General features: G+C 42.6%; 1 protein-coding gene across 3 annotated transcripts in view; it reads right to left on the bottom strand.

Moving 5' to 3' along the window:
• Positions 1-15,158, bottom strand: part of LOC149440799 (class I histocompatibility antigen, F10 alpha chain-like) — a 93,946-nt gene that overhangs the window by 62,591 nt on the left and 16,197 nt on the right. For all 3 annotated transcript variants that reach the window (XM_089658135.1, XM_089658133.1, XM_089658134.1), the window contains exon 2: positions 8,646-8,906. In XM_089658135.1, coding sequence (XP_089514261.1) covers positions 8,646-8,906 — 261 coding nt within the window. The remainder of the gene's footprint in view (positions 1-8,645; positions 8,907-15,158) is intronic.

The raw sequence follows: 15,158 nt of genomic DNA on the forward strand, positions 1-15,158 counted from the left end.
CTGTAGTATTATGTTCAGCAGACTGTGTTCTTCTATTGTTGTGACTTCAAAGCACATTTTATGCCCAATTCATGCAAAACTCCACGTAATCCCAAGGGGTTCACATACTTTTTGTTGCAACTGTGTATATATATATATATATATATATATATATATATATATGTATATGTATATATATACACACATACATACATACATATATATATATATATATATACAGCTCCTGCACACTGTGAAGCACAAAGTTATTAACAGCACTCAGTTAACCCTTTGATCTCCCCACATGTTAATCCATTCCTGCCCAGTGCCATTAGTACAGTGTCAGAGCTTTTTATTACCACTGATCACTATACTGGTGTCACTGAGGATGTCAGTGACACCAAGTCAGTTCCCCCTAGTGTCAGAATGTCCGCCGCAGTCCCGCTATAAGTCGTTGATCATCGCCATTACTAGTAAAAATTAAAAATAATAATAAAAAAAAAATCACAGTATCTATACCGCCATTTGTAGGTGCTATAACTTTCACATAAACCAATTAATTTACACGTATTGGGATTTTTTGTTAGCAAAGACATGTCGCAGAATACATTTTGGCCTAAATTTATGACAAAATTAGATTTTTAAAATTTTTTTACTGGACATGTTTAATAGCAAATGTCAAAAATATTTTTTTTCTCAAAATTGTAATTTTTTTTTTACAGCGAAAAAATAAAAAAAACACACAGAAGATCAAATAACACTGAAAGAAAGCTCTATTTGTGGGAAAAAAAAGGACGTAAATTTCATATGGGTGCAGCGTTGCATGACCACGCAATTGTCCGTTAAAGTGACGCAGCGCCGTAATACAAAAATGTGGTTAAAGAAGTGTGCAAAAAACAAAACATCTCAGATTGTGAAAGGGTTAAAGAGGTATCAAACCCAAAAGAAAACATTTATTATATTGTAGCATACCAATTCATAAATGTGATGACTGCATTAGTTTTCTTTTTTAGGTTTTCTTTCCTTTATTTTCACCTGGTGATCTGGCCAGTAACTCTCGTTTTTCAAAAAAACAAACTCTCCTGCAGATGTAGCAGTTTAGAGGGTTGAGACAAACCATTTACCACTGGCTGGGATGCTTACAATGATCATCTTTTATTTATGTAAAACCTTTAACCCAAAAGGTAAAAAGCTGTTGCTGTTACTGTTTGGGTATCTAAATCTGCCAGTACATCTAACACTCCCTGCTGCAAGATATTACATTTTTGATTTTGGGTTTAATATCGCTTTAACACCTCCTTTGGTGGAAGAGCGGATATGTGAACTGAACAGGTGTATTGCCTTTGAGAGGCACACTTATTATCTACACAATGCCATGCAGGAATGACAATATTTGGTCTTTTTGGGCCTTTGGGGTTCTAAATTGTTCTATTTAACCGCTTGCTGACTGGTCAGTAGTAATTTTACTGCTGACAGTCGGCTCCCCCGAGCAACACAACGTATGGGTGCGTCATGCCAAACTTTCAGGTTTACAGGTTTGTGCTCGCCTGTGCGGTGTCTCATGTTGTAGTTCATCAGCACACTTGCAGTCAATGATTTTGGCTGTGAACCTGCTCATTGCTGTGGCCAATCACAGCACAGATATGTGTGTTTTAGTAAACACAACACAGATCTGTCTGTTTTTTTTTCTCCCCGATTTCACTTACCGTTCAGAGCTAGAAGAAAAGTCAGCCAGTCTGTGATTAAAAGCATAAAAAATATATAAACATCACAAACAGCGCAAATAATTATTATATTGCTAAATCAATATATAAAAATTATATTAAAAATATAAAATATAGTCCCACTCCAAAATTTGTGAAAAAAATGGTGAGAAAGATATATATATATATAAAAAAATCACAAGTGACAAAAAATAGACAAATCCTTAAATAAACCGAAAGTCCTTGTTCCAAAGAAGTGTACTTCCACCAGAAATTAGTGCTCAAACCAAATTAAACCGCACTCACCGGATTCTGGTGAAATAAACGCCTTTGAGGTATTTTAGGGATCCGAGACCCTTGAGATAAGCCTCCAGAACTCCACTCCACCACAAGAAAACTTTCCTCCAATTTCCAACATCACCAGGCTCCTCTTCCCAGATAGACTCAGGGTATTGTAGGAGAGATAAAATCACATAGCGTAATACTGCAACACCCAGCTTAATCAAATATCAAATCACCAGGCCACTCACATTGTATAAAATATAAAACGGCATCTTTTATTGCCTCCACAGACGTCATAAACTTCAGGATAGTTACTTAGAAATCCCACAATCAGCAGCAGATGACAGTATGACTATTCACCCATGCACAAGATGGCCGCCTGGAACGCAGAGCTCCGGCGTGTGTTCCACTCACCGGAAGTGACGTAGGACGGCAGAACCGGATGAACTTCCGGTTCGGCCATCTTTCGGTTTATTTAAGGATTTTTCTATTTTGTCACTTGTGATTTATATTTCTTTCTCACCATTTTTTTCATGAATTTTGGAGTGGGACTTTATTTTATAATTTTAATATAATTTTTATATATTGATTTAGCAATATAATAATTATTTGCGCAGTTTGTAATGTTTTTATATTTTTTGGTGTAAGTTACACTTATGTACAGCAGCACTTAATTTTGTTTTAGAATTTGTGTATATTTTTTTGGCGCTGGTGATTTATGGTTACATGTGAGTAAAAGCAGCACACATAGACTTGGTAGGCACACAGTTAACCTTTTGATTGTCCTCCTGATCTCCCCTGCCAGTGTCATAAGTAGTACGGTGTTGGTGTACAGTACTATCATTGATCACTGTATTAGTGTCATTAGCAACATCAGATAGTGTCAGTTGCAGTCAATTAGCATCCCTCCCAGCCAGTGTCAGTTAGGGGCAGTCCCTGATTGCCCACCACACTATCACTAGTATAGTGCCTGTACAGATCAGCATCCTGGGCGCAGTCAGAACTATATTAGTGGCTCCAATAGTATAGTGTACCCAAAATTGCAGTGTTAGCAAGATCAGCTTTGCTTATGCCAGCACTTGTGACATGTAGCAGAATACATGTTGGCCTAAACCTATGAAGGAATTTGATTTTATTGGATAATCTTTATAACAGAAAGTAGAAAATATCTTTTTTTCCCCCAAAATCTTCAGTCTTTTTTCTTTTATAGAATACAAAAATCAAAAACCCTGTGTGAAAAAAACAATATACATTGTTGCTTGACCAAGCAACTGCCAGTTAAAGTAGCGCAAAGCTGAATTGCAAAACATGCCCTGGTCATGAAGGGGGCAAAACCTTCCAAAGTGGTTAAAAAACTTCGTAATGACTGATCCGATCTCTAATATCTGAGAGAAATTGTACTTATATTATCAAAACAAGAAGCTCTACCGCTATATTTTCTCTGTTCTTGTTAATAAGGTAATCCTAACCATGCGAGTTTCTGTTTTGTGTGTATGACAAAATGTTTGGAACATGACAAAAATATCTGATTAACACACACAAATAAACAAAAAAATAACAAAAGTTAATGTGAACAAAATTTTTTCACATCAGCCTTTATTAAATAAACATATATATATATTTAGTAAAACTCTACTCTAAAGTGTACCAGATAAAAGGCATACATGTGCTTTACAAATATATAATAAATATTAAGGTAAGCAACGAAGTCACAGAATTATTTCCAGTTACAGACACATAGGGGTTGATGTACTAAAACTGGAGAGTGTAAAATCTGGTGCAGATCTGCACAGAAACCAATCAGCTTCCAGGATTTATTGTCAAAGCTTAACAGAACAAGCTGAAGTTAGACGCCGATTGGTTTCTATGCAGAGCTGCACCAGATTTTGCACTCTCTGGTTTTAGTAAATCACCCCATACTGACACTTATCATGTCTGCCAGAACATCCACACATCAATGATTTCTGGTTACAAACATTTTAAAGCCTAACTGCCACTTTTGTTTTCTCTCTTGAATTTAGCTGAACAGAGAAAGTTCGTACAAACCCAGCAGACACATTGGTGGTTCCCTGTACCCCCCCCCTCCTATACACATCACTTCCCAGCATCCATCCCGGTAGTGAGATGGTCCCCACAGCACACAGACCTCACTGATTGGCTGTAATATCAGTGGTCTCTGTACATTTACCCCTCAGTGAGAAGTCCCGAGCAAATGTGAATTAAAGAACTACATACAAAGCTCTCCTGGCTGTACTCCTCATGTGGATCACAGAAGTGCAGTACGTTCCGCACTCCTGTGACCCGTTTTCAGCTGACAGTGGACTGAAGCCTGTTGTTGGCTGACGTCACTCAGCCGGTCCAGACTGGGGAAAGATGGTGACTTCACAGTCAGGATCCACCCCAGAATCTGGAGCAGCACCTACCTCAGCCTCTCAGCGAAACGCCACGAGCCTCAGCAAGTCACTCCCTCCCCCTCCACAGCACCGCCCTCCAATGAACACTGGGGGGGGGCTGAGCAGAGAGCGGTGACTGACAGTCCAGCTCTCTGCTCAAAGCAGAGAGGAGCTCTCAGTGACAGTGATCATGTGATCGCTGAGTTCTCACCGTTAGAGCCGGCAGAGGACAGATGAAGCATCGGACTGATACTGCATCCACCTAGGTAAGTATAATGGGGGGAAAAATAGCCCCATACTTCTCTTTTCAGCTTTTAGATTTAGTTCACACTTTTGCGCTGGGGTATCACACGCATTGCCACAACTAGTGGACAAACATTTTGCACATTGGAGATCTGTTCTTAAAAGAGAAGTATGTGTCTAGAAAAAAATAAACATTTATACTCACTGGGACTGTCAGTCTCCGGCTCTCTGCTCTCCCCTCCAGCGCTCACTGGAGTGCTGGACTGTGGAGAGGGAGGGAACGGCTGGCTCAGATTCTCAGCAGATCACAGAGAGGCTGAGCTAGCTGCCGGTCCAGGCTTCTGGGCAGATCCTGTCCATATGGTTGAGATCTTTTCAGAGCCAGGACCAGCTCTATGACGTCAGCTGACAGCGGGCTTCAGTCCGGATCACATAAGTGTAGAACTATCTGCACTCCTCTGGTCCACAGAAGTCCAGTCAAAAAAGCTTTGGTTATACTTCTCCTTTAATGGCATCTCAATGCAGTTTGCCAAAGAAGTGCATCAGAACACAACTAATGCACCACCATGCACTGTGCTGTGCTACAAAATCTATGTTACATATAATGTCATAATACAGAACATAAAATAACATGTACACATCTTTGCCATTTGATGCAGAAAGTAGTTGTAACTGAATCGGCTGCTTTCATGTAATGCAGAATAACTCCCAGAATAAGGCACATCAATGATTACTGCAGCACAGCAGCGTGAACCTAGACTCAGTGAGCTGTCCCAAGTGGGCCATTAACTCTGTGTTGTTACGTTTCCACATTGTAGAGTTATAATTATACAGTCAATTGCCATTAAAGCAGAATTAAAATCTCTCAATCAACATTAACTATTTGTAATCTTTATGCTGCTGACATTAGTAAATAGACAGGAAGGTACATTTAAGTTTACTTTTTTAAAGTTAAAGCTTTTTTTTTTTACATTTCATCAGTTGCTTCCTGATTTCTAGCCTAGGTCAAAATGATATCATACATCCAAGGAGTCTTCATGGACTTTTTTTTTATCTGGAGGAGGGGCTCTCTCAGCTAAGCACATTCCTGCCTGCATGTCTAAACTAAGGGCAGACGGATATCAGGAAGTAAATGCTACATGAATCATCTGAGCTTTTTAAGTGACAAAGTGCATAGCGCAGCCTATTCAACTGAATGGGCTACCCTATGCAACACTCAAAATCGCGTGATAATTGCCTGTCAAAATCACATTTCTGCTACACGATGTGAAGAGGGCCTCATACTCTGAGTTCTCTCTAGAATTTCTTAGGTAAGAATGTTTGTCAATAAGGTGTAAATTCTGGAGGATTGGGCCCCATCTGACCCTAGGTTCACACCTAAGCGTTTTTTGCAACATTGTGCAGAAACACAGTACAGTCCATTTAACATGAATTCCTGTGGGACATGTTCACATCTCTGCATTTTCTGGAAAGGGCCGGGGACTTTTTTGAAAGCAAAAAGTTGCGTTTTTTGTTCTATAGACTTCAATCGAAACACTGCAGAAAAGCATGTATTGCGTTTTTAAAATCTGCTTAGCAACAAGAAAATTGAAAAAAAAAACAAAAACGCAAAACGCATAAAAAACACAGGTGCAAAAATACAAAATACAACACAGAAATGGGTCATACACAACCTGCATAGGTGTGAACGTAGCCTTACAAAGGTTCTGCACACTTTCTGTACAGTAGTAATCTTTGTAGTATCCTCTGATTTCATGATCTGAGGTCACATGGAATGTCGGTGTACATACAGAGTACTAGACATGTCCCTGGTAATCCTATAAATACAGGACCAGACTAATCTAGTTTTTGGGGGCCACATACAGGACTCTGGGGGTAACTACTTATCTAGTGACGTTCTCTGACTTCAGATCATTACTGTCTTTATAAAAATAATAAAACGGTGGTGGGTCACAGCTCTCCAGCCCCGAGACAGACAGCATTGCTACAAGACATTTCTCTGGGATCGCTGTTCATGTCATCTCTCCAACTTTAGCTGTTTTGTGAAGTCACAGCAATGGGGTTCATCTACTAAAGGAAAAGACAGATCACAATGCAAAGGGAACATTCACTGAGCTTAGTAATAGGACAGAGCTCTGTTCATTGTATATACCCAATCATGTACAAGGGAGAGGAAAGACAGGATTGTTTGTTTTCACATTGGATTTGATAATTGGAATGAACACAACTTCACCATGTATACCGGGGGGAAGGGGGGGGGTTACTAGGTGGCGTCCTTAAAAAAAACAAAAACCATTACCCTCCCCACAGTGTCCTCTGTCCCCTTTTTACATCCCCCCACTGTAGTGCCCTTTTCCCTCCTTCCCCCACAGTAGTGTTTTGTACCCCCAATGCTGTGTCCTTTGCCCCCCGCAGTAGTGTCCTGTACCCCCCCCCCAATGTAGTGCCCTCTACCCCCTTTACATCACCACCCCCATTGTAGTGCCCTATGCACCCCTCCCCCCACAGTAGTGTTTTGTACCCCACAATGCTGTGTCCTTTGCCCCCCACAGTAGTATCCTGTACCCCCCAAAGCAGTGTCCCCTGCCCCCCTTCACACCACATCCCCCCACCCCACTGTCGTACCCTCTGTCCCCTTCCCCCCAGTAGTGTTCTGTACCTCCCCCCAAACCAGTGTCCTCTGTCCTCCTTCACATCACCCCCCTATACTGTGTAGTGTCCTCTACCCTGCCCCATAGCAGTACCCCCCCCCCCCCCACACACACACATACACACAAAGTGTCCTCTGCAACCACATCCCCCAAAGCAGTGTCCCCTGTCCTTTTCTCATCAAAATTTCCCCCACTGAAGTTTACTGTGTCCCCCCTTCTCACTGTGTCTCTTAAGCCCTCCTACCACAGTATCTCCTGTGTCCCCCCTCCCATAGTGTCTAAGAGCCCCCCCCACAGAGTCTCCTGTGTCCCCCCCTCCCACAGTGTCTCCTGCCCCCTCCCACAGTGTCTCCTAAAAGCCCCCCCAGAGAGTCTCCTGTCCCCCCCCCTCCCACAGTATCTCCTGTGTTCCCCCCTCCCACAGTGTCTCCTGTGTCCCCCCTCCCACAGTGTCTCCTGTGTCCCCCCCTCCCACAGTGTCTCCTAAGCCCCTCCCCCCCCCCAGTGTCTCCTAAGAGCCCTCCCACAGTGTCTCCTGTGCCCCCCCCCCCATCCCACAGTGTCTCCTGTGCTCCCCCTCCCACAGTGTCTCCTGTGTCCCCCCCCCCCAGTGTCTCCTGTGCCCCCCCCCCTCCACAGTGCCTCCTGTGTCCCCCCCTCCCACGGTGCCTCCTGTGCCCCCCCTCCCACGGTGCCTCCTGTGCCCCCCCCCACAGTGTCTCCTGTGCCCCCCCACCCACAGTGTCTCCTGTGCCCCCCCCCACCCACAGTGTCTCCTGTGCCCCCCCCCCACAGTGTCTTCTGTGTCCCCCCCCCTCCCACAGTGTCTCCTGTGCCTCCCCCCTCCCACAGAGTCTCCTAAACCCCCCTTCCTCACACAGTGTCTCCTCTGCCCCCCCACAGAATCTCCTGTGTCTCCCCCACATCACACACGGGTAGCACTGCCTACCTGTCAGCGTGTGTAGAGCAGAGCGAAGATCAGAAGACAACACAGTGCTGGGTGGAAGGCGGGAGCAGGAGCTGCCGGACTTGATAATACCAAGCTGGTGATTGGTTCCTAGGACAGCCTAGCAACCAATCACTGAGCACCTTCTGCTTCTGACCCCGCCTTCTATCCAGCACTATGCTGCCTCCTGCTCTACGCTCTGCTGATAATATGAGAGCGGCGGAGGCTGGGGGGAGGCAGAACTGCGGTCACAATCGACCCTTTGGCTCCCCGTGGTCGATCACAATTGACGGGTTGCGGCCCCGATGTATACCATACTCACTGAGCATTCAGTAAACGGCCCCCAATCTTTTCATACATCAGACACATTTCTGGCACATTTGTATACATTTTATTCCATGTTTGTATTTGGTGTAATAAAGAAATAGAAATGTAAGAATTGTCTCACCTCCAGTCTGGTTGAATCGGTTCATCAAATTCTGTACACTGCGCTTAAACACAGCCTCATTGCCCCGACCTATTTGTGTCTCTCTCTCCCAGTAGTCAGGTTCCAGTTTCTTCATCCATTCAGTCTTGGGAAGGAACTGCCGAGTGTCGCTGTTATAATCCTCTATCTCCTTATCATCCACATATCCGATTTCAGAGTACACAGGGAGCCCGGATCCCGGAGAGGAGACTCCAGTGGCATAAAACTGCATAGAGTGACTGTCTGATAGAGAGACATGGAGGGTATTCAGTAACACAAATATCCAAGTTCTGAATGTAACAATCCATAGTAACCAATCAGATCTCCTCTCAGTCACCTGACAGCTGTAAAGTGAAATCAGATTGGTTGCCATGGGTTACTGCACTTAGCAATAATAAAAGGAATAGACAACTTTCCATTACACAGCACTGTATATATTCAGCCTAGACCGACGTCATCATGGGAGAGGAAATACAAATCCCAACACACATTTCCAAGACATCACCTGCAGGAGTGCTATGAGGATCCGTGTGATCACCCAGCAAACTATCAGACTGAGAAGATTTCCAAACATATGCTGACTGCACTACCTGTACAGCCAATGAATTACAATCAGGGTGGCCCTATACAACCGATCTGACAGGGGCCCTCTTGGGTACTCAGAGGAGAAGAAAAAGGCAGCAAGCATAGTGACAACCAGGTGCCATCCATAGTGCAGGGGTCAGGAGTGTGTCATGTACACAGAGCACACCATGGGATCTAGGCTGCCCAGGCTTTGGGTAAAACAAGGGAGAAGTTTTTTTATTCACAGCTATTTTTTTTGTCACTTCCGTTATAATCCCACCAATGATTGTGATTGTTAAGTTGGGTAACGAGTCTGGAATGATGACAGATGGGAGGTTTTATTTCACAATTTACAATCCTGCTGAGTCCTTATTGGAGAGATTTCTCTGCATCTGTGAAGGTAAAACTCTCCGGACCCGTTCACACCATAGAAACGCAATCCAGATGTGTTCCGGATGCGTTTCTGCCTGCGCATTTTTGATGCATTCCGGCTCATTTTATCCCCTCTTTTTCTTCAATTCAAATAGGGACATGTGTTCCAGTGTGTTTTTGGTGCGCTTCGGTGCGTTTTAGTTCTGTACAGAAAAAATGCAGCCTGTTCTACTTTTTTTTTTTTTTCCTGCAACCAGAACGCACTGGAACTGCAAGCACTGATGTGAACTATGACATCGAAAGCCATATAACCTACTTTCTGCGCATTTTGGATGCAGGAAAAAAAGCAACTGAAATGCATGGAGTGTGAACTGGCCCTCCAACAGGGACCCAGGAAGCAGCAGAGGTCTGACAGATGATCGAACCATTAAAGTGACACTAAACTATCTTTTTCTCCAAAAATAATCCATTTACATCCACTACTTACAAGTCCTGTAATCTATTTGTCATGATTTTTTTTCTGTTATTTTTCCTCCTCTGTATAATGTCCTCTGTGAGCTCCCACACCTCTCCTTTTCCTCCTCACTTCCATTTCATGTTTGGAATGAGCAGTGCATGTTAGTGGCAGTCATGTACACTGCTCTCTGCACACTACAACTTCCATTGTCCATAGTCCCTAGTTCATCTTAGTGCAAGCAAGGATGGGTAGTCCCTACATCCAGTGGGACCATAGATAATAAACATGGCTACCCTCTAACGGGAAGTTGGATCACAGCAGCAAAAAAAGGAATCTGGAGATTTGGAGGAGGCTGAGAGCAAAAGAATGGACTTTTCTGAGGGCCGGTTCACACTATAGAAACACAGTCCAGATGCGTTTCCGCGCATTTTTGATGCTTTCTGGTAAATTTTTTTCCCTTTTTCCCTCTTTTTCTTCAATCTACATAGGGACATGTGCATTCCAGTGCGTTTTTCGTGGGTACAGCATTCTGTCTGTACCTATATGCTGGAGAGTCATGCCCCCCCCCCCCCCGGATACATGCCCAGTGTACATGAGGCCTAAACTGCCCCCTGCCAGGCAGAATAGTCTATGTAAGTGTCGGCAGCAAAGACCTTCCCCGCAGTAACTGTGAGGTCAATGAGGGGGGGCAGCCTAGGCTCAGGATTATTCTTGGCACACCCCTAGAACATTGCCACGTCACAGATCAATATTCTGTATACAAGACAAAGCTGGAGTTCCTGCTATTCACTGCTGGGTGCAAGTAAGATGATGACAAGTCCGAGCTTTACTTGCTGCACTCTTCTGATCACTCAGCCAGCAATGAAGCCTGTGGATGTACATGACAGCCAAGCAACTAGAGTTCTCAGAAGAAATGCCAGTAATGGCAAAGATGCAATTCGTACTGAGTACACGGTGGGGGGGGGATTTACTAAAACTGGAGCACTCAGAATCCGGTGCAGCTGAGCATAGGAGCCAATCAGCTTCTAACTTTAGCTTGTTTAACCCCTCGCCTACTGGCCACTTATACCCCCTTCCTGCCAAGACCAATTTTCAGCTTTCAGCACTGCTGCACCTGACAATTGCGCGGTCATGCAACATTGTACCCATATGAAATTTTTATAATTTTTTTCACACAAATAGAGCTTTCTTTTGGTGGTATTTACCGTATTTTTCGCTGCATAAGACGCACTTTTTTCCCCCCAAAAAGGGGGGGGGAAATGTCAGTGCGTCTTATGGAGTGAATATGGAGCGTCCAGTCCGGTATTTCCGCTGCCGCCACCGTGTCAGAATACTGGGCCGGCAGCTTAGCTCTTCTCTGCAGCAGAACCTTACCTGTTCCTCGGTCTGGCGCTGTACAGTCTTCTCGCGCCGACATCTTTAGTGTGACAGCCGGGTGCCCACTGCGCGTGTGCAAGAAGCGCTGCACCTTGTGAATGGCTTGGCGTCTTCTGGGACACGACAGGTCCCAGAAGACGCAGGGCTATTCACAAAGCGTAGCGCTTCTCACACATGCGCAGTACTGTATAAAAATAATATATTAAGTACTTTGATGTAAAAGTTTTAAAGATATATATCTATGGCAAAAGGGCAATAATAAAAAAAACAGCCAAATAAAATGATAATAATAAAATCAGCAATACCATGATGTGAAAATGAATCATAAAAATCAATAATATATATGAACCCATAAATACTGAATAAGATACTAGAAGCTCTTATAAAAGTGCGGCTAACATTCATATAAAGGACCAAAGGAGAATAATAGACAAGTATTAAAAGTCCATATGACATAAACATAAAATATCCATAAATTGTATATAAAAAATTATATATAAAATTGAATTGTATAATATGGGAAAAATGACTAAAATAAGACAAGCAAGACACATAATCTCATATATGCTGTCATATCAAAGGTGGAGTCAGTATTAGTAAATGAGGGATATATGATGTGCATAAATAATCTCCTATTTCTAGCTGTTTGCGATAAACAGTTTACGTCAATCTCGATATTGTGACCTAGAGGGTGTAGGGTACAAAGATCATATACCCTTCTGGTTTCTGCTTGAGAAACCGCCTGTGTTTTATTCATACCTCTCCAGTGGGGAGTAACAATATCGATTGCTGTGAATTTAAGTGAGGTAGGGTCTTTGTTATGGTGAATTCTGTAGTGGTTCGATAAAGAATGCTCCCTATATCCCTTTTTGATGTTGGAGACATGCTCATGTAGACGATCCCGTAATCTCCTGGTGGTTCGCCCTACATACTGTTTCTGGCAAGGGCATTGAAGTACACAACGTACTTGCTGTAACAGGAAATTAAGCTTTTTATGATGTATGTTTTGCCAGTCACATGCGAAGTAAATGAATCAATCCTGCGTTTCCTGATGTTGTTACATTTGCATATGACACAATTGTTACAGGGATTAAAACCTTTCCGGTCAGGAAACAGTGTAATGTGTTGGGGGGGATCGACTACGTTAGGTGCAAGACTATGTCTCATAGAAGTGGCTCTCCGGAAAACAATTTCTGGTTTATCCGGTAAGATCTTACATAAGACAGGATCGGTTAACAGGATATCCCAATTCTTTTTGATTATTCTACTGATGGATCTATGTTGTAATGAGTAGGTGGTAATAAACGGACAAACTTTTATTCATGTTGGTCTACGATTGTCCTGCAGCATTGTATTTCTGTCTATCTGGGCGACATTATCTATAGTCTTCATTAAAGTAGTGTCATCATATCCTTTTTCTAGGAATCTATTTTTCAGAATCGTAGCTTGAGAGTAATACATATCCAAATCAGTGCAGTTACGTCTAATTCTTGTGAATTGGCCCTTTGGTATATTGGCCAGCCAAGATGGGTGATGACAGCTGTTGATGGGGATGTAACTATTACGATCAGTAACTTTGAAAAATGATTTGGTGATAATCCTTCCATCTATATTCATGAGTGTCAGATCCAGAAAATTGATTTCTAATTTACTGTAAGAATATGTTAAGCTGATATTAAGTGTACTGTTATTTAAAGTACCAAAAAAGTTGACAAGTGATTCCTCATTACCATTCCATAGTAGGAGGACATCATCTACATATCTCTTGTAGAGTAACAATTCCGGCCAGTCTCTGGCATAGATGATGTCCTCCTCCCATCTCGCCATAAAAAGATTAGTGAGGCTGGGGGAAAATTTAGCCCCCATAGCCACTCCCTTGACTTGCAAATAGTAGGTCTTGTTGAACCAGAAGTAATTATATTCCATGGCAAATTCTAATAGGTTCAGAATAAAATCTTTCTGTGCTGAGGGCAGATTACTATAATGTGTCAAGTAAATATTTGCGGCTTCCATGCCATCAGAATGATTGACGTTTGTGTACAGCGAGGCAACATCTGCTGTCACCAGGTAGGTATCTGAAGATATTCTGATATCATTGACCAGGTTCAATACCTGTTTGGTATCTTTAAAATCGATATATTCTCCGATTTTCGAACATAGAGATCCAATTCCACTTATTATTGGACGGCCTGGAAGTCTAACCGGGTCTTTGTGAATTTTTGGTAAAATGTATAAAATAGGGGGTTTAGGTGCAGTTGGGATCAGGAAGGCTTTCTCTTTTTTGTTCAGGATTTTGTTCTCAAAACCACAATTGATAATGTTCTTAAGAGAGCATTTATAACTCACAAGAGGGTCCTTGGTTAATGGGGTGTATGTGTTTCGGTTTACTTAAAATATTTTCAACTTCTGTTATATAATCAGTTTTGTTGAGGACCACTACCCCACCCCCTTTGTCCGCTGGTCTGATCACCAGATCTCTCTTTTCTAGGAGTGATTTCATAGCCATAATATCCCCTGATCCGTCATATGGCCGTTTGATAGATAGATTACCCAATTCTTTGAGAACTTTGTCCTTAAATACATTTACATATGAGTGTGTTTGTGGAGGTGGGTTGTAAGTAGAGGCGTTGCGTAGATTGGAATGCATGTAATTGTCATGTGCCATATTGCTGGCGGTTGGTTTGTTGGCAAGAAATCTTTTAAGGGACAATTGCCTAGCAAATTTATGTATATCTACATAAACTTGAAATTTATTTAATTTGTTGGCAGGGGCATATTAACCTCCCTAGCGGTATTCCCGAGTGTAGCTCGGGGTAAAGTTTCAGTACCAAAAGCGATAACCCCGAGCTACACTCGGGCTTACCATGCAGCGCTGCATAGAGAGTCCCTGCAGAGCTTACCTTGTCCTTCACTCCCACGATGTGTCCCCTGCAGCGTCCCTGGCCATCTCCTCCACCCGATGCCGGCATCCGGCTTCTGTGTTCCTGTCCCTGTGACATTGGGATGTACGGGCGCCGCCGCCGGCGGGAAATTTGAAAATTTTAAAAAATGTCATTTTTTTCCAAACAAATTTTACATAGTAAAACATTGCTGTTTCAACCCATTTCACATACATTTTGTCCCTAGTGCTTTGTCCTGTGCCCTGCCTGCATTTTGTCTGTTCTTTCTGCCTGGAAACTGAGAAACGTCCATGGCGTCCAAAAAGTGTCCCTTTAGGTCAAAAGCGGGTTTAGATCAGCTAGAGAACAGCGATAGTAAATCAGAACCACTTGCAGAATTAAGTGATAATGATTCGTGGGGAAATTCATCATCAGACACTGAAAACGATTCTGCGACTTTGCTCAGCAATGTGCGAACTTGGCGCTCTATTTCAAATTTCAGTGTTTTTGGTTTGATTATATTATTGAATTAAATGTATTATTATTATATTATTATTTTTTATGATTATTTGTTAAATTATAATTTCGTGTTTCAAATTTTATCATACCTGGGATGTTTAATAGACTCTTGTTCGACAGATTTCAGTGAGTTATTTCTAAAAATTACAGCCTACAATAAAAAAACTACATATTTCCATGCAAAATAATTGTACCGCTTTCAGCACCAAAAATCTGAAATAATCATACCGCTAGGGAGGTGAAGTCCCTTATCCAATAATCGTAGTTCCTCTTTAGTCAGATCTACATTACTGAGGTTAAATAACCCTTTTCCCACTATGTCCTCCT

This window comes from Staurois parvus, unplaced genomic scaffold (assembly GCF_062004578.1).
Source record: "Staurois parvus isolate SC_StPar_1 unplaced genomic scaffold, SC_StPar_1.0 ptg001052l, whole genome shotgun sequence".
Lineage (NCBI taxonomy): Eukaryota > Metazoa > Chordata > Amphibia > Anura > Ranidae > Staurois > Staurois parvus.